General features: G+C 51.7%; 1 protein-coding gene across 2 annotated transcripts; it reads left to right on the plus strand.

The window, feature by feature from the left end:
- Positions 1-693: 693 nt before the first annotated feature.
- On the plus strand, positions 694-11,440 carry TSTD1 (thiosulfate sulfurtransferase like domain containing 1). 2 transcript variants are annotated; one of them, XM_065420340.1, is made up of 4 exons: positions 694-830; positions 7,956-8,078; positions 9,849-10,011; positions 10,651-11,440. In XM_065420340.1, exons 1-4 carry the CDS (start codon positions 719-721, stop codon positions 10,703-10,705), a joined length of 453 nt encoding a protein of 150 aa, XP_065276412.1. In that variant the 5' UTR covers positions 694-718; the 3' UTR covers positions 10,706-11,440. The 2 variants fall into 2 exon arrangements, with proteins under 2 accessions (XP_065276412.1, XP_065276413.1); XM_065420341.1 differs by lacking the exon at positions 7,956-8,078.
- The last annotated feature ends 9,166 nt before the right edge of the window (positions 11,441-20,606 follow it).

Raw genomic sequence — 20,606 nt, forward strand, 5'->3', positions numbered from 1 at the left:
GTGCCGGACACCGCGCAGACCCCGACTGAGATCTGGGCCCCCACAGTGCTGGTCGCCACACAGACCCGCACTGAGATCTGGATCCCCATTGTGCCAATCACTATATTACCAGAGGGCAGCAGACAATCCCTGCACCAAAAAGCTTACAGTCCACATAACGAACCATCCCCTGGGCAGTAAAGAGCCCCGATTCAAAGGGGTTTTAGTGCTTAACTCCCTTTGGCTCGGTTGAAAATCCCAGTCAGGATTTCCACCTTGGCTCAGGGCCAGAGTCCCCATTCCCTGGCTCAGCACATCGCGAAGTGGGACTACACTGGCGTTATGCTCGTGTAAATGATGGTGCCAGGAGGGCGATGGTGCCCATCATTCCGGCTTGCATGGCTGGGGGAGAACCCAGGGTGGGGGGGCAGCGCGTGTGTGTGTGTGTGGGGGGGGGATTAGCCCCTGTGGTCTCATTATTAGCCCCAGCAGGGCTCTGCTCCATGATGCTCTTGTCTCTTCCTGGCCACAGCACCCGAGAGCCTCCCAGAGGGGCCCAGCCCGGCACGGCCTCCCGTCCCGTGGGGGGAGCAGGATCGGGTCCGTGGGGGGCTGGGGCGAGGTTTGTCCCTGGCGCGGCATCGAACCTGGCCAGCCACCAACGCTGCCGGGTGGCGGCGGCAGAGGAGTTTGTGGACGGTGCCTGCCGGGCAGCCCCGCCTGCCAGGTGAATGGAGCAATGCCGCTGAGCCGGCCCGTGTTTCAGCTGCAGAAGCTCCTAGGACAGGCGGGCAGGTCCCTGGGGCTGGCACGAGTCAGCAGCACCCCGGCGCCGGGCAGCATGGACAGAGGTAAGGGAGCCCCCCCGCCCCCTCGGAGTTGGGCCTGGAGGGGGGCAGAGCCCTGGAGGCAGCTGCCCCATAGCAGCATGGGCAGGGAATCGCGTGTGCACGATCCTGGCGGGGACCCCGGCCCCTTGGTTCCACCCCCACGGGGCTGGGCTGGGCTGGGCTGTCTGTAACGACCTTGCAACCTCCTGCCCAGCCGCTCACCCGGGGTCGGTTGTGTTATTTGCAGGGGGCAGCCCAAGGCTTTGTGAGGGAGGAGAATCTGCACATTTGCTTCATCCCCCTGACCTCAGGGCCTTTTTCATTCCCTATAGCGGTGGGGCTAGATTCACCGAAGTACTTAGGCACCAAACTGCCACTTCAGGTGCCTAAATCCCACAGTCAAGCCAGGCTGGGATTCATAAAACCCCCACTCAGACGTCTCTGAACCTTGTAGGTGCCTAGACACCCTTAGCACAGAAATGTTTGCAGTAAATGTTCCCTAGGTGCCTAAATTTCTGCCTTTATGCACAAGAGATGTCTTACACCTAACTCACCCGCAGGGCCCAATCCCATGTGTGCTCAGACCTTGCCTGCTGGATCGGGCCCCTCTAGGTGAGCTAAGGGCTGGAGGAGGAGGAGGATGACTTCCCTCATGACTTTTGACCTGGCGGTTAGGGTACCCATCTGGGATGTGGGAGACCCTTGGTTCAAGTCCCCCCTCCACCTGAGGGGGAGACGGGATTTAAACTTCTCATGTGGATGCTTGAACTGTGGGGCACTCTGATGTGGGGCTCTCTCAGAAGCTAGCCCTTTGCTCGTGCTCTCTGCTCTCCCAAACACACTCCCTCCTCGCCACTTTCATAGACATAATTTTTTTTAAAACTCTTCTGTTAAAATGAAGCTTTGTAAACCATTTAATTACATTTTGAGTGTAAATTTCCTGCTCTTTTTTTTAATGCAAGACAGGTGTTGTCTAGACTAGAGTCGACAGGCATGGTATTCACTAGCACGTTTAAAACGACTTTTCTAGACAGAGCAGTGTGTGTGTGTGAAACTGGCCGAGTTAGGCCTTGTCTTCACTAGGAGAGAAAGTGTGTTAGTTAAGCTATATCGGCCAACTAACGCATGTTAGTGTCGACAAGGCAAGCTGTATTTTTAACACGTTAGCCGGTTGATTCTAACCCTAGCCTCCCTCCTAAACTTGAATGCAATCAGCCTAACACGTGTTAAAGCCAGCACACTGCCTCGTCTAGACTAGACTTCTAAAACATGATAGTTAATGTGCTAACATCACCCCTTTAGATCCTAGCCCAGATAAGGGCATAGCTTCTAAGCTCAGCTGACCCGAACCTGACTTGAGTCATTTTCAGACTCCACCTAACCTGAACCTGATGCTTCTCCCCAAACCTCTGGCAGCACCATGTCCACCTTGTCCTTGCGGGTTGGTCTGGTGAGGACTTCCTGCTTCCCATGCCTGTGATCTGTCTCCGGTCTCCTGCCTGTGGACTTTGCACAGCTGTGGCTACGTCCCCTGCTGCGGCCGGCCACCATTGCCTTGCTGCACTGTGGGTGTGGTGGAGTGAGAGACGCTGTGACTCATCGGCATGCACACAGCACAGCCAAGTGGCAGAGGAGTGGGGCATGCGGACGCCACTGTGCTGACCCACAGGCGGGAGGAGGTGATCAGAGACTGCCTGACCTGAGCCCCAGGGGGTCAGATTGTTTTCAGACCCAACCCTGACACTGGTAGTCAGGTCCTTTCGGGTTTGGGTCCAGTTGTCAGGCTCTGCTGGTGAGTGTACTCATGGCAGGCACAGGGCTGGAGCGGGCTCATTAACTTGGGACCCAAATACACACACACAAGTGTGCTGTATGTTCCAGCCGGGAGATCCCGCCGGTAAGTAATGACCATGGAGAATCAGAGGCACTGAGTGGTTACCTGCGTCACCCACGGCTAGGAAACCTACTGACTGCTACACTTACCTACATGCCTCCAGCTTCCATCCAGGACACACCACATGATCCATTGTCTACAGCCAAGCTCTAAGATATAACCGCATTTGCTCCAATCCCTCAGATAGAGACAAGCACCTACAAGATCTCTATCAAGCATTCTTAAAACTACAATACCCACCTGCTGAAGTGAAAAAACAGATTGACAGAGCCAGACGAGTACCCAGAAGTCACCTCCTACAAGACAGGCCCAACAAAGAAAATAACAGAACACCACTAGCTGTCACCTTCAGCCCCCAACTAAAACCTCTCCAGCGCATCATCAGAGATCTACAACCTATCCTGAAAGATGATCCTTTACTCTCACAGATCTTGGGAGACAGACCTGTCCTCGCTTACAGACAACCCCCCAACCTAAAGCAAATACTCACCAGCAACCACACATCACTGAACAAAAACACTGACCCAGGAACCTATCCTTGTAACAAAGCCCGATGCCAACTCTGTCCACATATCTATTCAAGTGACATCATCATAGGGCCTAATCACATCAGCCATACCATCAGGGGCTCGTTCACCTGCACATCTACCAATGTGATATATGCCGTCATGTGCCAGCAATGCCCCTCTGCCATGTACATTGGCCAAACCGGACAGTCTCTACGCAAAAGAATTAATGGACACAAATCTGACATCAGGAATCATAATACTCAAAAACCAGTGGGAGAACACTTTAACCTGTCTGGCCATTCAATGACAGACCCGCGGGTGGCTATCTTACAACAGAAAAACTTCAAAAACAGACTCCAACGAGAGACTGCTGAGCTGGAATTGATATGCAAACTAGACACAATCAACTCAGGATTGAATAAGGACTGGGAATGGCTGAGCCATTACAAACATTGAATCTATCTCCCCTTGTAAGTATTCTCACACTTCTTATCAAACTGTCTGTACTGAGCTATCTTGATTATCACTTCAAAAGTTTTTTTCTCTTACTTAATTGGCCTCTCAGAGTTGGTAAGACAACTCCCACCTGTTCATGCTCTCTGTATGTGTGTATATATATCTCCTCAATATATGTTTCACTCTATATGCATCCAAAGAAGTGGGTTGTAGCCCACGAAAGCTTATGCTCTAATAAATTTGTTAGTCTCTAAGGTGCCACAAGTACTCCTGTTCTTTTTGCGGATACAGACTAACACGGCTGCTACTCTGAAACCTGTTTTCTTCTGTAACTAGTAATTAGCTCTGGGTTATTTGGCTTTTTAAATGAAACAATAACATTCCTTGGGTGCTTTCCAGGGATAAGGAGAAGTGGGTTGCCGTGGGGGTGGGGGGCGTGAGTGTAAACGGTCACCTCATCTAAACCTGTGCAAAGCTGGGCTTCATGACCCAGTTGTAAAATACCTGTGAGGGCTATACCTGCACCTGTCCAGACTAGGGGAAAAGGCACTTTTATAAATGGGGCTGGCTGCCTTGGGGTAACCAGCTCAATTTGAAACACCATCTAACACCAGTGTAGATGCAGTTTTGCCCCTAGTATCCCTATGATCCTGGGATGCAATCCAGACCAGTCAGGGGTTGTGTTACCCACCTGCTGTGCAACCTGGGGTTGCCTCACAATGCTTTGATGTTGTAGCTCCCAGCCTGGGCTGCTCCCTACCAGCCTACAAGTCATAACCTGAGTGTGTGTATAGTTGCAGCCCTGCTCCAACAGCCTGCCAGCAACACACCCGTCACCCTCTGGCTTCCATCAGCCCTGGTTTAGTACGCCATGGGTGCCCCCAGCACACTCCCAGTCCTGAATTTCCCCCAAAAGCCTGTCTTCTGCACTGCGAAGCCCTCTCCTGGACAGTTCAGATATTAACGCTGCGTTGTTCCTGTACAGTCAATATTCAACAGTTTGCTACTTTCACCGGACTTGCCAAAGAGTTAAGTTTAAACTAAGCCAACTGGGTTGGTTGAGATTAAAAAATAAAACCAGTCTGGTCACAAAAGAAGATAGGATTGTAAGTGAATTCAAAGACAGGTGATAAAGCTGGAGATGGCGACAAGGAAATAAAAGTGAAAACGCACATCCAAGTCTAAAACTTCATCTTCCATTGGTGTATGCAGCGGTGTTGGAGCTGGGTCGGTCCCTGGGTATTAGAAAGACAAGGTGGGGGAGGTAATAGCTTTTATTGGACCAACTTCTGTTGTTGAGAGAGACGAGCTTACGAGCTTCTTCTTCAGGTCTGGCTTGTCCAATACCTCACCCACCTTGTCTCTCTAAAATTTACTAGATTAAGTTTTGGTTCAAGGCTGTGTTAAGATGGCCTCTCTCACCCCCAGTCTTCCAGCCAGATGGTGATTGACCCTTTCCTTGGCCAGGATCTCTTCCCCCCAGGCCAGAAGGTGCTGGTGCCTTTGTCTTAGTGGAAAGAGAAAGAGAGAGAACTTGGGGTTCTCTGCCCCTTTCTTTTATAGTCCCATCAATCTTCTGATGATTACTCCTCCAAGCAAAGTTTTTTCAAACAGTAAAGGTGGCGACCTGGAGTCTGAGGGCGAAGGAGGCTCTGAGCCCTTTCTACTCATCTCTGTTTGCTGAGATTTAAATTTGCTTTGTCTCCTGCCCCTTCCCCCCATGCTGTCTCAAGGACCCTGTTTATTACTTATATGTAAGTTGAGGTAAACACTCATTCCTTTGAGGACAGACCTGTTCAACAACCGTTGCCTAGGCAGGGCTGGCTGGTTTTGAAGGTGTGCTAATAATCTCCTTGGGGGGATTTCATGATAATGTTGCCACACACATTTCACCATGTCATTAACCAGCGAGTTATCAGTTTTCCAGTGGGACCTCGCACGGCATTTTGTACAAAGCTTATCACAACCGTGTGTAGGGTGGGACTGCAGGGCTGCGTTCCGTGGTAGATCCCCCTGTGGCCGTATCCAGATGGGATGTTGGATTGAGTTACCTGGCTCAGTCGAACTAACTCCGTCTAACAGTCTAGCCAGGCCAAAGCAATTGACCTGTAGCACAACCTTTAACTGGTTGGGTTAAAGCTGAGGCTGTAACTTGACCTATTCAAACTGAGCTGAAGGCTTTAGACTGTGTCTACATTGGTGCTAAATGGGGTTTTCAGCTGGGTTAAACTCAATAGGGAAAACAGTGGTTTTTTTTCCTATCTACACAGCGTCCGTCCTGGTATAACTGCTGTGAGGCGGTGCGGGAGTGGGGGTGTGATTTTTATTTTTACAGATAGTCATTCTGGCACAGTCCCAGTTGTGGATGCAGTTATACTGGTGTGAGGGTGCCTCAGACTGGGGTGACTTATTCCCTTTCCTGTACTGACATCGTTAACCTGGGACAACTCTTGTGTGTAGACAGAGCCTCTTGGCTAGACAAGGGCTACACTACAGCACGACCTGCTGATGTGACTGTGGAGGTGGTAAGCTGCATCCACACTGGGTGGGGTTTCAAATGGGCTGAGCTACCACAATGCTTTTTTTAAACCTTTCCCCCTCGTCTAGACAAAGCTGCAGGTGCTGGAGCAATGCTGGGTGATCTGCCCGCAATAACCCTCAGTGCTGGACTCGGCCGTGTCTACAGGCCCAGGGCCAGCTGTGGGGAAAATTCACCTCCACGCTCTGTATCCAGGTCTCTCTCTGTGTGTGTGCCCTTGAATACAGCCCGCAGCAGTCAGAGGGGTTGCACCCAACTTTACAGTGTGTGAACGAGAGCAGAATTTGGCGCACACCCCGCCCCAGTGTCTTTCACAGCATGAACCCTGCTCCAGCATGTCAGGAGCAAATGAATCCTGTGTCTGGAAAATCAATGGTTAAAGGAATAACCCGGCTCAGCCGTTGCCTTGTAGGGGCCAGATTTTGCCCACGAGTGACTCCGACTAAAGACAAGGGGCCTGATTCTTGTCACAGTTCAGGGCACCTGCACCTCAATGGCCCAGCAAGGGCATCCGCTCTGACTTCCAGCTCCCCCGGTTGTCATCTCTCTAGGGTGGAGACATGGGTCTCTCTCCTTGCTGGCTGGGGTCTCTCCAGGCTGCTGCAGCTCCCTGCCTTCCCTGTGTTGGGTTAGTCTGCCCAAGCAGGCCTGCTGGCTTTCCCCTCAGAGACTAATAACAGTGGAATTGCTACAATTATAAGTTACCGCATGGTTCTTCAGTGCTTAATTTGTAATGCAAGAGGTGCCGGGGCTCAAGCAATTAGATGCCAGAGCCCAAGCAATTTTTTTACTTTCAGAACTAATGCGGCCGGCCCAGAGGTGCTGGGGCTATGAACAGCCAAGCCCACAGGTGCCAGGGCTCAGCCCCGGCAAGCCCTGGCACGAATTAGGCACTGCAGTTCTTCCTACACGAGCCTATTGATTAAGGTAACAGTGTTGCAGAGAAAAAATGAAAAAACAATTTAAAAACCTACACGCCTGCTAATAAGCTTACCAGAGATCACCCCCTCCAATGTAGGCTCTGGTAGGAGCAGCCCTTCCCAGCCCTGCCCAGGGGTTTCTCTGCTGTGTCAAGTTCATCCCGCTCACTCCTTTATCCAGTTGGGTTCTTTGAAGTGACCTTGAAAAGGTAACCCGTCAGACAACAGGATCTCTGCTCCAAGTGCAGCTCCTAAAGGATAGATGGAGATGGGTCGTTTGCATTTCCCTCAGCCTCCAAGTATTCCCTGGGAAATCCACTTCCCATGTATTGTCCCAAAAGTCCCCTGAAGTTTCTAATATCGTCCAGAAATTGTATTAGTCAAGGCCATCCTCCCAGAGAAGTTCTGTACAATCCCATAATAGAACACAAACACTGGCATTGTCAATACCCTGGACTCCCAAAATACTTAAACTTCAGTCAGTCGGGTTTAACTTAATTCCAGATTTGCCCAAGAGATTATCATATCTGTCACAATTCTGATTTACACAAAGGCCCTTTTATACGGCACTGGCCCTGGTGGTGTGAAGTGCAGTTTCTCACTGAGAGCCGTGTACAGGGCCTCGGTGTAGCTAGGAATCATCTCACACGGGGAGGAGACTAGACCATGTGAGGGGCTGCAAGGGCTGATCTGCTGCAGCCTGTGGATGACCCCCCGACTCTCCGTCCCTGTGATGGGGGGAGCAGAGGGGTTTGCCCCTGGTTGCTGGGGGAGGAGGCTTGCGAGGGGAGCGGAAGAAGTGACTGCTGGTTTCTGCTTTCCACAAAGGAAACGTCATTTCCCACAAGGACATGAAAGCGCTGGTCGACAGCGGGAATGCTCGGATTATCGACGTGCGGTTGCCGGGGGAGGTGGCGAACGGCCATATCGCCAACTCGGTCAATATTCCAGGTGAGGGGTTGCTGTGGGTGCCAGCAACCAGGGCTTCGATTGCACGTAGAGGGAGCGTCCCCCCCACTGCAGAGGGCAACATGTAGTGTCACAGACCAGGGCATGAGCAGTCAGGCCGAGCGGTCAGAGACAGAGTCAGGGCCAAAGGTCAAAGCTGGAGTCAGGAACTGAGCAGGACTGGAAACAAGGCGGGCACAGGAGTGATCGCAGCTGCGGGCAGAAGCATGGAGGAGTCAGCGACCTGCCGCTGAGTTTAAATGCAGCTCCGTAGTCTCCTTGCAGCCAATGGAAGAGCCAATCAGGCGATTCTGCCACAGCCCAGCTGGGCTCATTAGCCTGCCTGAGGGCTGAGCCAGCCAGCCCCAGGTCAGCTGCAAGGACTCAGGCCCATCGTTCCTGATACGTAGCACTAGAGCCCTGGAGAAAGTGGAATTAGTAACTCAGCAGGGGGCGCTCTTTCTTCCCTGCTCTCCAGTGTGCTGGGGAAGTGACCTGAGACTAAAGCTGGATCAAGACCCTACGTGTGCACAAGGAGATGGGTGTGTTAAAGGGCTTTCCCTTCACCCCCTCCCCTGGTTCTTGTCACGCAGACAGAAAGCAGAAGACCAGAAGTCCGAAGTGCAGGCAATGTGATGTTTGTTGGGGTTGGTTTTAAGGAAGCATGTCAATAACTTGGACACTGCAGAGCCTTGTTCCCCAGTGTTCCGTTCTCTCCCCGCTTTAGCAGGCAGAATTATACCTGCAATGCATGCTTGGGGTCCCCCCCCCCCCTTACAATTGATGGTCATGTTCCGTTTTGGGGGTCATGAGTCCGGGGGTTTTGTCCCACCTCTTTTGTATCCCATGGGAGGGGTAAGGAGTGAGGTTGTGCTATGGTCAGGGACAGGCCTTTTTTTTTTTTTTTTTTGCCTTTTAGTGTTTTATATCTTCCCCTCAATCCCCTCCTGCCCTTCCCAACGGGTTCTTTGACCTTCCCTTAAGATAGAGGTTGAGGCAGTGTTAACATGTGCACTCCTATATTATACTTTCATTATACCCAGTAACACTTTAACTGTTCTTATCTGTTCCCATTATACTAACAAACGTATCTGGCTAGGCAGAAGCAATATGCACAGTGTCTGTCCTTTGTTTACACATATTAGTAAGAATATAAATGTATCAAAAATTAAATGAGCAAACAAGACCTAAAATTCTATCTCAGGCAAAAATACAGGCCTGAATTCTACATTATTATTACCACTCCTAACAGGGTGTAACCCTGGCCAAATTCCAGCTCGGGGAATTGTCTCTTCTTCCTTAAACTACCTTGGTGGTTTTAAATGGATGCAGGCTTCTACTTCACTTCCTGTCCTAAATGGACGTGAAGAGTTTCCGTGTCTTGCTCATTTGAAGTGTTCTACCACAGAGGGTGCTGCATTTCAGGAGTGGGAAAAGTGGTAGCCTGTGTCCCTTTGTAAAGCACGTGGGACTTGCATGCATAAACATAAGAGCATCATTGCCTGTATTTATGGAGCAGTGTAGCAATCACCCACAATCATCATCATCAGGGTTTAACTCCGCAACTTCAGCATCAAGATAGAGACCTTTACCACTTGAGCTAAAGGAGTAACTCCATTAGCTAGTAGCAGCAGTAGGCTTCTATCCTCTAGTGGACCAGCTAGTGTCACATCCCCAGTGTCACATCCCCATCTAGTGCAGATGTGACACACCTTTCCCCAGGGTGATACACCAGCACTGCTGATCGCGATCATCTCTCTTTCCCCCACCCAGTGACAGAAGTCGAGGAAGCCCTGAAGATGGACCCTGAGACATTTAAGATGAAGTATGGCGTGGACAAGCCACGGATGGATGACAAGAACTTGATCTTCCACTGTCAGATGGGCAGGAGAGGGGCTCAGGCCACAGAGATCGCCATGACCCTCGGCTACGCCAAGTGAGCCTGCCCCTCCCCCCTGGGCTCTTGTACCATGGGGCACTAGACCCTCAGGGAGATTGTGAATGTACCACGGGCTCTGTGGGTTTGGAGGCAAGGGCTGTAGGTGCTTAAAATGCCCTGGGTCTTATGGACTCCAGCCCTTCTGAGCGCCCCCTTAAGCTCTCACGTATAGGGTTATTAATGGAGAAATCATTGGGTCTGGTGGAGAAGGAGAGGGCTCAGATATCCCTCAGCACCGATCTTGCTTATACTGGTGTATTCTGGAGTAAACCCACTGGAGGGGATGGTGGTACTCCAGATTCTCACCAGGGCCACAGAGGCAAAGTCTTGGTTAGCTACTGAGAGAGAGGACAAAGTAATTCCTAGCTAACCCCATAGGGAATGTTCCCACAGCTACCTTGGTTCCTCAGGGACCTTCAAATTCATCCGTATGACCCTGTGCTGGGGGCAGGTTATTTCTCAAAGTTCTGGGCATAGCTCCGCCTCTGATGTTCTGGTCCAACTTGGGTTTCTGGCCCCTCGGCAGTCACAGGGCTGGGTCTGTCTCTTCCACTTCAGAGGCAGCGGGTCCATCTAGCTGTGGATAGTCCCTCCCATCTCTCATTCTGACCCACATGTCACTTCCTGTCTCTGCAGGGCCCGTAACTATGCAGGCGGCTACAAGGAATGGTCTGAGAAGGAAGGGAAGTGAAGTGGGAATGACTCCGCGAGGGCTGGTGTCTGTCCCTCCACGCCCAGCAGCTGGCTTTGCCCTGAGGACTCTTCCTTCGCTTCCTTGCTGCAACGTCGTCCCATTGCTGCTGATGCCCGGTGCTGGGATGGGAACGCTCTGGGCCCTGGTGGGCTCTTGGCTAACGCACCTGTCTGAGAAGCTGCCACTCTGCTTTCTGCCTCACCTTCCAGCCCAGTGTCTCACCTGCTCCAAATGTAGTCACTCCTCCTGCCCCCGATAGCAGCTGGGGGGTTCAGGCACTTTATTGGGGGTGGGGAGATATCTGCACTCCCCCATTCACTCCATCTCCCCCACCTCCCCTGGGAATCTGGGACCCCATCCATTTGCTCTTCAGCTCTCAAGGAGGTAGATTTGATGGTCATTTTGCTACCCCACCTCATTCTCCAGCTGAATCTGCCGCTTCCAGCTGTAGCCTGCTATTTCTATAACATGCTGGGTGCCCCTCAGCCACCTCTGCACGGGTGATTTTCTCTGCAGCCACTCCTGGAAAAGAGAGCTCTCTAGCATTTCCTCCGATGTAGTACAGGGCGTACTGATAAGGGGTGGGACGTCTGTGATGGCAGCAAGGCAATAGTGGAATTTGCTCAGGGTCAGCCAGGTTTCATATTCTACTAAACAAGTCTTTGTACGGATCTGTGTTTCTCAGCCTCTTCACTGGGTGAGCCCTTATTCACATTAAAAAAATTGCACAACCTCCCCAATAACAATTACAAATGTCTCATTTCTGACCATGCTTAGGGCTGGTCTGCATGCAGAACTTGCATCGGCAAAACTAGGTCTCTTGGGGGGGCGGCATGTGCTGTGTGAAAAATCCACTGCGCCGCCCCCCCTCCCCCCACTCCAGAGATGTAGCTATGCCAACCTAAGCCCCAGTGCAGACAGAGCTAGACGGATGGAAGAATTCTTCTGTTGACCGAGCTACTGCCTCTCAGGGAGGTGGATTATCTCCAGTGTCGAGAGAACCCCTCCCAGCGCTATAGTGAGTATTTACACTGAAGTGCTGCTGCTGCAGGGTTTTAAGCATAGACCTACCCTTAGCATATAGAATTGATGTGTGGGAGGATGGAGAATACTTGATCTTGAAGGGTCAGGGGGTGTGGGGATGGGGGGAGCGAGACTTTTCTTTGGTTTAGACTGTAATAACATTTTCAATGCCTCACAACCCCACTGCTGACCTTTCCGGACCTCCTGGGACAGTCGTGACCCACCCATGTTCTAGTGGCAGGGGTGTGACATCTCCTCCCCCAGCAACATAGTGATGTTGACAGAAACCCTGGTGTAAATGCAGCTACATCCTGCACGGAGGTGGCCTTTCTACACCCTAGCCTGCTCTACACTAGAAAGTGAGGTTGATGTAAGCCACCGTGCACCAACCTAGCTATGTGTGTCTAGGCTCAAATTGTTTCCTGCTGACATGAAGTGCCCCATTAAGGCAATACTGGAAAACCACCTCCCCTACTGTCATTGCACCCTGGTTGACCTACAGCGGTCAACACAGTAGGAGAGCTGACCCTTACAGTCCTCCAGCAGCTGTCCCACAATGCCCAACAATGGCTGCTCTGGTCACAATTGTGAACTCCGTGACCCAGCCCACAGAGACTGGAAGCAACTCTTCCCCCTCTCCCCCTTTAAAACACCCCACATATTTTTGAAATGCCTTTTCCTGATTGCCCAGCTGGGCGAGCACACCTAGCAGCTCGCCCTTGTTGCGTGCAATTGCCCAAGCGAGCATGCTGGCTACATGCTCCAAACGCACTCTGGTCTAGAGCAGATTGGAGCTCCTGGGCCTGGGGGGAGAAGAGGCTGTGGATCTCTATGAAGATTGCCTGGGGGATGCAGCCAGAGGGGTACAATGGGGATCAGTAGAGGTGCCGGATGGAAGCGAAGGAACTGCAGTGGGCAGACCCCGCGCCCAGGGAGGCCAACAATCGACCTGGTGCTGAGCCACAGACCTGCAGCTTTTACAGTGAGCTGCCTGCTCTACTTGCAACCCTCAGGCCACCATAAATACCTCAGAGGAGCCTGAGCCAGACCCCCGCTGTGGGAGGAAGAGGGGGAGACCCAGTGGCAGGGCAGCTTTGCTGTGAGCCAGCACCTGTTTGAGATGCTGCCACAGTCTAGCCAGTCCCACCAGGCAAGCATGCACAAGCCTGCTGAAGCGGAAGAACCTTGCGTAAGTGCGTGCATGCATTTTTCCTGGCAATGTTTCAACACACAGGTATCAACTTTTCATCATTTTATTTGTATGAGAAGAGGAAGAGGTACAACAAACAGAGTTGGCATCAGCTTTTCCTTCTGCTGGGTTAGGAGAGGCAGGGGAGGGGTTGTTTATGTACACAGGGATGTCCCATGTAGCCTCTTGAGAGATCTTGAAACTCAGGAGGTACTCTGTGATCCTCTCCCACAGGTTTCTAGGGTAGCTGCCTTATTTCTTCCTCTGCAGTAGAACACTTTCCCATGCCACTCGGCCATGAATTCAGCTGGCACCATTGCACCAAACAGGCTAGTGACACACAAACCCCGGCAGTTTTGGGACACCAGCAGCAGCTGTGCTCCGCGCCTTTGTTACCCTCGTGAGCGAGCTAGCAGCTAAAATCACCATGCCTGTGGAAAACACTGCCAAGTTTCAGTGCAGAAATAGGGACCAAAATGTTATTGTTTCATACAGCCAAAAATCTTACTGCCCTCTTCCTTTTCCCTGCAGCCCAGCCCCTGGCAGGCTGTACTCGCCATGGCAGGGACTGGAGCGAGGCACTCCAAAGCTAATCATCACAATCATTACAGTCAGCGTTGTGTCTTATTACAACATTTTATGGGAATAAGGGAGGGAAGTTTTGAAACTTGCACTTTCTGCTGTGATTGCAACTACCGTAGTAGAAAGAGAGCCTGAAGCACGGGCCTAGTGCAAGACCTGAGGCCTGAACCAAAATCAGCAAAAATTACGCTATGAGCAAAAGTCAGGCTCCGTCAAAAGCAGACGTTTGCCTGCAAATGAGCATCCAGTGCATGAACTCAGCACTGGTATTGCTACTATTGCTAAACCACACTGAATATGTAACCAGCTTCCAGCACACGAACAACCCCGCCTGGCACATGTAGGGTTACCATATTTAAAAAATAAAAAAAGAGGACACTCCATGGGCCCTGGCCCCACCCCTTTCCCACCCCCGCCCCTGCCCCAACTCCGCCCATTCCCCGCCCCTTCCCCAAAGTCCCCGCCCTAACTCCCCCTCCTCCCTCCCAGCCACGCGAAAAGGGCTGCCCGAGCGCTACCGGCTTCACGGTTTGCCGGGCAGCCCCCAGACCCTGCGCCCCCGGCCGGCGCTTCCCCAGCGCAGCTGGAGCCCGGGAGGGGAAGCGCCCAGCCGGGGGCGCAGGGTCTGGAGGCTGCCCGGCAAACTGTGAAGCCGGTAGCACTCGGGCTTCGGGCAGCCCCCATGCCTCCGGACCCTGCGCCCCCGGCCGGGCACTTCCCCTCCCGGGCTCCGGCTGCTGTGCTCCTCCCCTGACTCTTCGGCTCTGTTTAAGAGCCGAGCTGCCCGAGCGCTCCGGCTTCGGGCAGCCCCCTTCCCTCCGGACCCCGAGCCGCCGGCCGGGCACTTCCCCTCCCGGGCTCCGGCTGCTCTGCTCCGGCGGCGCAGGGTCCGGAGGCAAGGGGGCTGCCCGAAGCCGGAGCGCTCGGGCAGCTCGGCTCTTAAACAGAGCCGAAGAGTCAGGGGAGGAGCAGAGCAGCTGGAGCCTGGGAGGGGAAGTGCCCGGCCGGTATTTTCCCGGACATGTTCAGCTTTTTGGCAATTCCCCCCGGACGGGGGTTTGATTACCAAAAAGCCGGACATGTCCGGGAAAAACCGGACGTATGGTAACCCTAGGCACATGATAAGCTGGTTTGACAGAAGGGATAAAAAGGGATGTTTTGTCTGAAACCTCAGGAGAAAGGTAAAAGGGGAGGTAACAAACACGTCATAAAACACGTACGTTGTTTATCCCAGAATGATGGTCTCAGTCTATAAATGTTGAGATGCCTCGCTTTAACCCTTCATGTGGCCTAGGGGGCAGTGGAAAGTCCCACCACTCACTAAGCCGGTCCTTTGTCACAAGCATACATATATTAGTGTCCCTGTAGTGGCTATGGGGTGCTAGTACCGTGCTTTCTCGGCAATATACCTGAAGGAACAAAATGGACACCATGTAGAATCAACAGGGCCGGCTCTAGGCACCAGCAAAGCAAACACCTGCTTGGGGCAGCCCATTTGCAGGGGCGGCAGGGATCCAGCATGGGAGCTGAGAACCAACAGGGGGCCCTGGGAGCTGTAGTTCCTTGGTTAGCTCCCTGCCTATAGAGCCAGCCCTAGAGCAGGGAAAGAACTACATTTCCCAGCATTCCCTTGGCCACTACCAACAGGAAAGAGGGGGAGGGAGTGAGGTAGCTGAGACCTCATGCTGCAGCCTGCTATGAATGGAGAGCTGCACTCTGAAGGGCAGGGATACCATATTTTAACATTCAAAAAATAGGACACTCCACAGGGAGGGAGGGTAGCCCCACCCTGCCACCATCCACCCCCTCCGACTGCCCCCCACAGAAACCCCAACCCATCCAACCCCCCTGCTCCCTGTCCCCTGATCACCCCCTCCTGGGACCCCTGCCCCAACTGCCCCCCAGGGCCCCACCCCCATCTAAGCCCCACTGGTCCTTGTCCCCTGATTGCCCCCTCCTGGGACCCCACCCCCATCTAAGCCTCCCTTCTCCTTGTCCCCAACTGCCCCCTCCTGAGGACCCCCCCAACTTCCCCCCTAGGACCCCCACCACCTGTCCCCTGACAAACCCCTGGGACTCCTATGCCTATCCAACTGCTGCCTGTCCCCTGACTGCTCCCCCCGAACCCCTGACCCATCTAACCCCCCCTTCTCCCTGCCCCTGACTGCCCCCCCGAACCTCCGCCCCATCCAACTCCCCCTGCTCCCTGTCCCTTGACTGCCCCCCCCGGTACTCCCTACCCCTTCTCCAGCCCTCCAGCCCCCCAGCCCCCTTACCGTGCCACTCAGACCAGCGTGTCTGGCTTTGCGCAGCGCCAGACACGCTGCTGCATACATGCTGCCATGCTCCCCTGCGGAGCCACCGCCCCCCCCCGCCCCCCAGCACCTGCCTTCCAGATTTGAACACCTCAAAATTCAGGAGTGCTCAAGCTCAGTTTGGGCGGCTGTTACTTCATTTCTCCCAAATCAAATATACTGATCCACTGTAACTTGCTGTAGAAAAAGTAGGATAAAATTGAGCAAGAAATGCTTCCCACTGGTTATTAGGACTGGAATTGCTATTTTCAACAGCCATTGCCTTGTTTGTTTGTTTGTTTGTTTGTTTGTTTGTTTGTTTGTTTGTTTGTTTAAAAGGAAGACAGTGATATTGCATTGGCAAATTCCCCATAGAAAGAAAGATTGGAACAAAAGAATAATAAAGGCACCTCAATTTTTCCTCATTTATGTAGGACAGTCTTATAATATGCATCCAGATATCCTCCAATCACACAAGCTGAAAATTGTTCCACTTTACTGCAGTTCTGTAACCGTATGGGAACCAATCCTGTCTGTGTTCTGTGCACACCTAAAATTCCTGCTGAATGACCTGCCCTGGGAGCGAGTTACCAGTGACCCAGGGCTGCGGCGGAAGGAGGGTGCAGGTGGGGGGGGGGGGGAGAGCCCAGGGCTGGGGCGGCAGGAGGTGTGTGTGTGGGGCAATGGTGGGGGGGTAGGGGAGAGCCCAGAGCTGGGGCGGCAGGGGAGTGCAGGTGGGGGGGTGAGAGCCCAGGGCTGGGGCAGCAGGGTGGTGCGGGTGGTGGGGGAGAGCCCAGGGCTGGGGCGGCGGGAGGTGCGGCGAGGAGCCCAGGGCTGGGATGGGGGGCAGCCAAAAATTTTTTCACTTGGGGCGGCAAAAAACCTAGAGCCGGCCCTGAGAATCAAGCACGTGGGTTTATTACGCACAGCATTGGCGGAGTGTCACTTTGCTTATTAGGCTCAGAGACACTGCCAAGCTATTGATTACAATTGATTATATGGAATATTCATGGGCGGAGGGAAGTGACGGGGTGGGAGGTCCTGAGCCCCTAGATAGGCCTAGCAGCAAGACAAGATAAGCACAGTAAGCCAATAGTCTAAAGATTACATAATGTCTCCGCCCATGGTTTCAGGTTAACATGTAACATACTGTTCGTACACAGGTGTTTTCCTTTAAACAAGGTATAAAGTGTATAATTATAAAATATATATGTTGAATTCTGATTTGGGTCCATAGGAATGAGGTAGCTCCTCTAATTGTCCAACAGGTACATTCCTGGGGGTTAAAGCAAAAAGACATTGAAAAGTATATGGCAATAGAAATTGTTTTTCAGGTTGCCCATTGTGTTTAAAGGCAGACACTGGAATCTGGGAGGGAGGGGGTCATATCTCATACTGACATGCTTGAACCTCTCCATGAAATCAAGGTTGGTATGTGGGGACGGTATTGGCTACCTTTTCCTGCAGAAGGAGTGGACATAGAGGCCCCCTTCAATATTTTGGTATATCTGTAGTTTCTGATGAGGGTGCCAATTACTGCTCCCCATCTGGAGTTTTGCTTATGCTTATCTTAGTAAAAAACAAGGTTGTCTCTTCTTTGTTCAGCTTCTATTAGCCAATATTGTTCACTGTTTGCTAGGCCCCTAGGCCTCTTGACCAACCTTTGGACTTTGGGCCTGTAAAAAGTTGCTCACAGAGCCTGTGTCAGGGTTTTACATACACAGCACATGGATTTTGGCCCTTCAATACCTGGCCGAGTGCCTTCACCACTAAACCGAGTCTGTGGTCTTTCTGGGCAGTTCGCTCGAGGTTGGCTGGGCTGGCTACCTGGCCAGAGCCGTGACAGCACAGAGAGAGGACACATGTGAGCCAACAACTGACAATAACTACAATGGTACCTCTGTCTGTTTTATCTGTAGCTGCTGCTGTTGCAGCCTTGAGGGGTGTCCCCTCCACACCCGCAGCATGCCGGAGGCTGATGCAGAGGAGAAAAAAAGAGGACTAGGGAGAACATGCTGAGCTAGTGCTGCATCGGACCATGAACAAAGGGCCTGGTGGGAGCGGGATAGAAAGGACAGGAGAAAATGGAGAAAGAGGCATGAATCCCAGCAGGAGAGGCAGATGCACCAGGATAGAATGGGGCATCTCAGGGCCGCAAACACAAATGCTGTGGTCTCTAGCTGACCTACAAGTGCAGTAGTCACAGGTTCACCTCCCTTTGCAATCCACGGAGAACTCCATGGTGGCAGCTCCCCGCACCTGCCCCCTCCCAACTATCCAATTTTCACCAGGGCCACATCCCTACCCCTGCCGTTCCAGGCCAGCGCACAGGAAGGACAACCACAGCTTCACATACGCCAGCCGTGCCTCTCATAGGTTTGTGTATGTGTAGCCAAAATGGACTTCAGCTGTGCTCTGAAATGGACAGCATTGTTTGCTGCCTTTCTAAATTTCAAGTTCCGTTTGGTTAATTTATGTTAGGAGTTTGTATTGTACAGTAGAACCTCAGAGTTACAAACACCTTGAGAAGGGAGGTTGTTCGTAACTCTGAAATATTCATATCTGAACAAAACGTCATGGCGTTATGACCTGCATTATTACGTGATCCCACCAATCAGGGCTTGTTTCTTGGGCCCAGAAGCGGTTCCACCATTGCAGCTGTGCCATAAATGCCACCAACAACCTTGAAATGTTTTTCGCTATGTCCCTCAACAAACTGTCTTTGAAGAAACTGTTCAGTTCTTCCTGCAGCTCCGATAGTACCAGAGGATTGTGTGTCCTGTATTTGCAACGTTCATGAGACTAGTACATAGCTGTGCAGGCTCCATGCTTCCCCAAAGAGATGGCGGACACAAAACAGTGCGGGCTGGGTTCGTGGGATTTAAAACCCCCCCACAACAATTATGGGATAAGGAGGGCATTATGGGATGGAGGAAGGTGAATGCTGGGAACTTGAACCCTAGTTCCCAGAGATCCCTGGGTGAGTTATTTATATCCTACAACATGTAGTGAAATCTTCCCAGAAGACATTGCGCCAGATGGTGGCGTGTGGCCTACTGGGATACCTACCCGTGGTGCACCACACTGTGCATGGACACAAGCACTAGTGGTGAGTACGCTGAGCACCGACGGAAGCAGGCAAGTATGTGTATGCCCGAGTGATATACTAATGGCAGCGGCTATCCAACAATGTAACTTGCATTGACCAAAGTTTGTAATGTAGACATGACCCTTCAGAAAATGCCTAGTGTAGGCTGTGTCTACGTTAGCAGACAATGCTGGCATAACTATGCTGGTATAGCCTCCGTAGTGTAGACATACTCTAAGGCCTTGTCTACGCTACACATTTTTGTTGACAAGAGTCAGCTTTTGTCAACAAAACAGTGGAAGTGAACATACTGAAATGCTCCTCCCGCCAATGTAATTCCCCTGCTATGCCGACATAATAAACCCACTGCAACGAGAGACATAGAGCTTATGTCGGTGTAGTCAGGGTGATGCCTAAGGCCTGGTCCATACTTAAAAATTAAAATCAACCTAGCTATGTTGCTTAGGGCTTTGAAAAATGTCACCCCCTTGACCACCATAGTTAGACGTGTAGATGTGGCTACGTCGATGAAAGAATACTTGTCTCTTGGAGAGATGGATTAACTATGTCGATGGAAAAACCCCTTCTGTCAACGGAGGAAGTGTCCTCACTACAGAAACACAGCTGTGGCGCTGTAGTGTGGACGCAGCCTGCTATAGACCCTATGCCAACATAGCCCCCTAGTGTAGATGCAGCATATGTGGACAGAAGGAGGAGTTTTGCCAGTGTAAGAACACCCCCTCCCCAAATTACATTGGTTTGTCCAACAGAAGCACGACTCTTCTGTCACATAGCTGTGGTTACACTGGGGGTTTTGTGGTCAGAGCTAGGTTGCTAAAGGGTATGGTTTTTCATACCCCTGACCAACATAGCTCTGCTAGTATAAGTTATAAGTGTAGACTAAACCAAAGCTTTACACACCAGATCGTGGCTTTAACATTTTTCATTTATGGGGCAGAGTGGAGGCTCCGGCTTTGTCTACACTAGAAAATTACGTCGGTTAGGGGTGTGAAAAATCCACACCCCTGAGCGGCATTGTTAAGCCGACTTAGTCTCCATGTAAACAGCACTAGGTTGACAGAAGAATGCTTCCCTGCCTTTCGGGGAGGTGGATTCACTATGCTGACGGGAGAACCCCTCATGGCCCTGATCTTGGCTGGAAACTTCAGGTGCTAATGATAATGTGTGGTTTTGCCACATACTTTGAGTGATCTTAGGTAAATTAACTAATCTGTCTGTGCCTCCTGTAAAATGGGGGTGATAGTAATAATTACCTACTCCTCAGGAGAGTTGTGAAGATCAGAGATCCATGAATACAAATCTCTATCAAAGGGGAAAGCACTTCGAGGAGAGGAAATCGATCAGGAACAGTCAGCATGGATTCACCAAGGGCAAGTCATGCCTGACTAACCTGATTGCCTTCTATGAGGGGATAACTGGCTCTGTGGATGAGGGGAAAGCAGTGGATGTGTTATTCCTTAACTTTAGCAAAGCTTTTGATACGGTCTTCCACAGTATTCTTGCCAGCAAGTTAAAGAAGTATGGGCTGGATGAATGGACTATAAGGTGGATAGAAAGCTGGCTAGATGGTTGGGTAGTGATCAATGGCTCCATGTCTAGTTGGCAGCTGGTATCAAGCGGAGTGCCCCAAGGGTCGGTCCTGGGGCTGGTTTTGTTCAATAGCTTCATTAATGATCTGGACTGGAGGATGGTGTGGAGTGC

This window comes from Emys orbicularis, chromosome 20 (genome assembly GCF_028017835.1).
Source record: "Emys orbicularis isolate rEmyOrb1 chromosome 20, rEmyOrb1.hap1, whole genome shotgun sequence".
In the NCBI taxonomy this organism is placed as follows: domain Eukaryota; kingdom Metazoa; phylum Chordata; order Testudines; family Emydidae; genus Emys; species Emys orbicularis.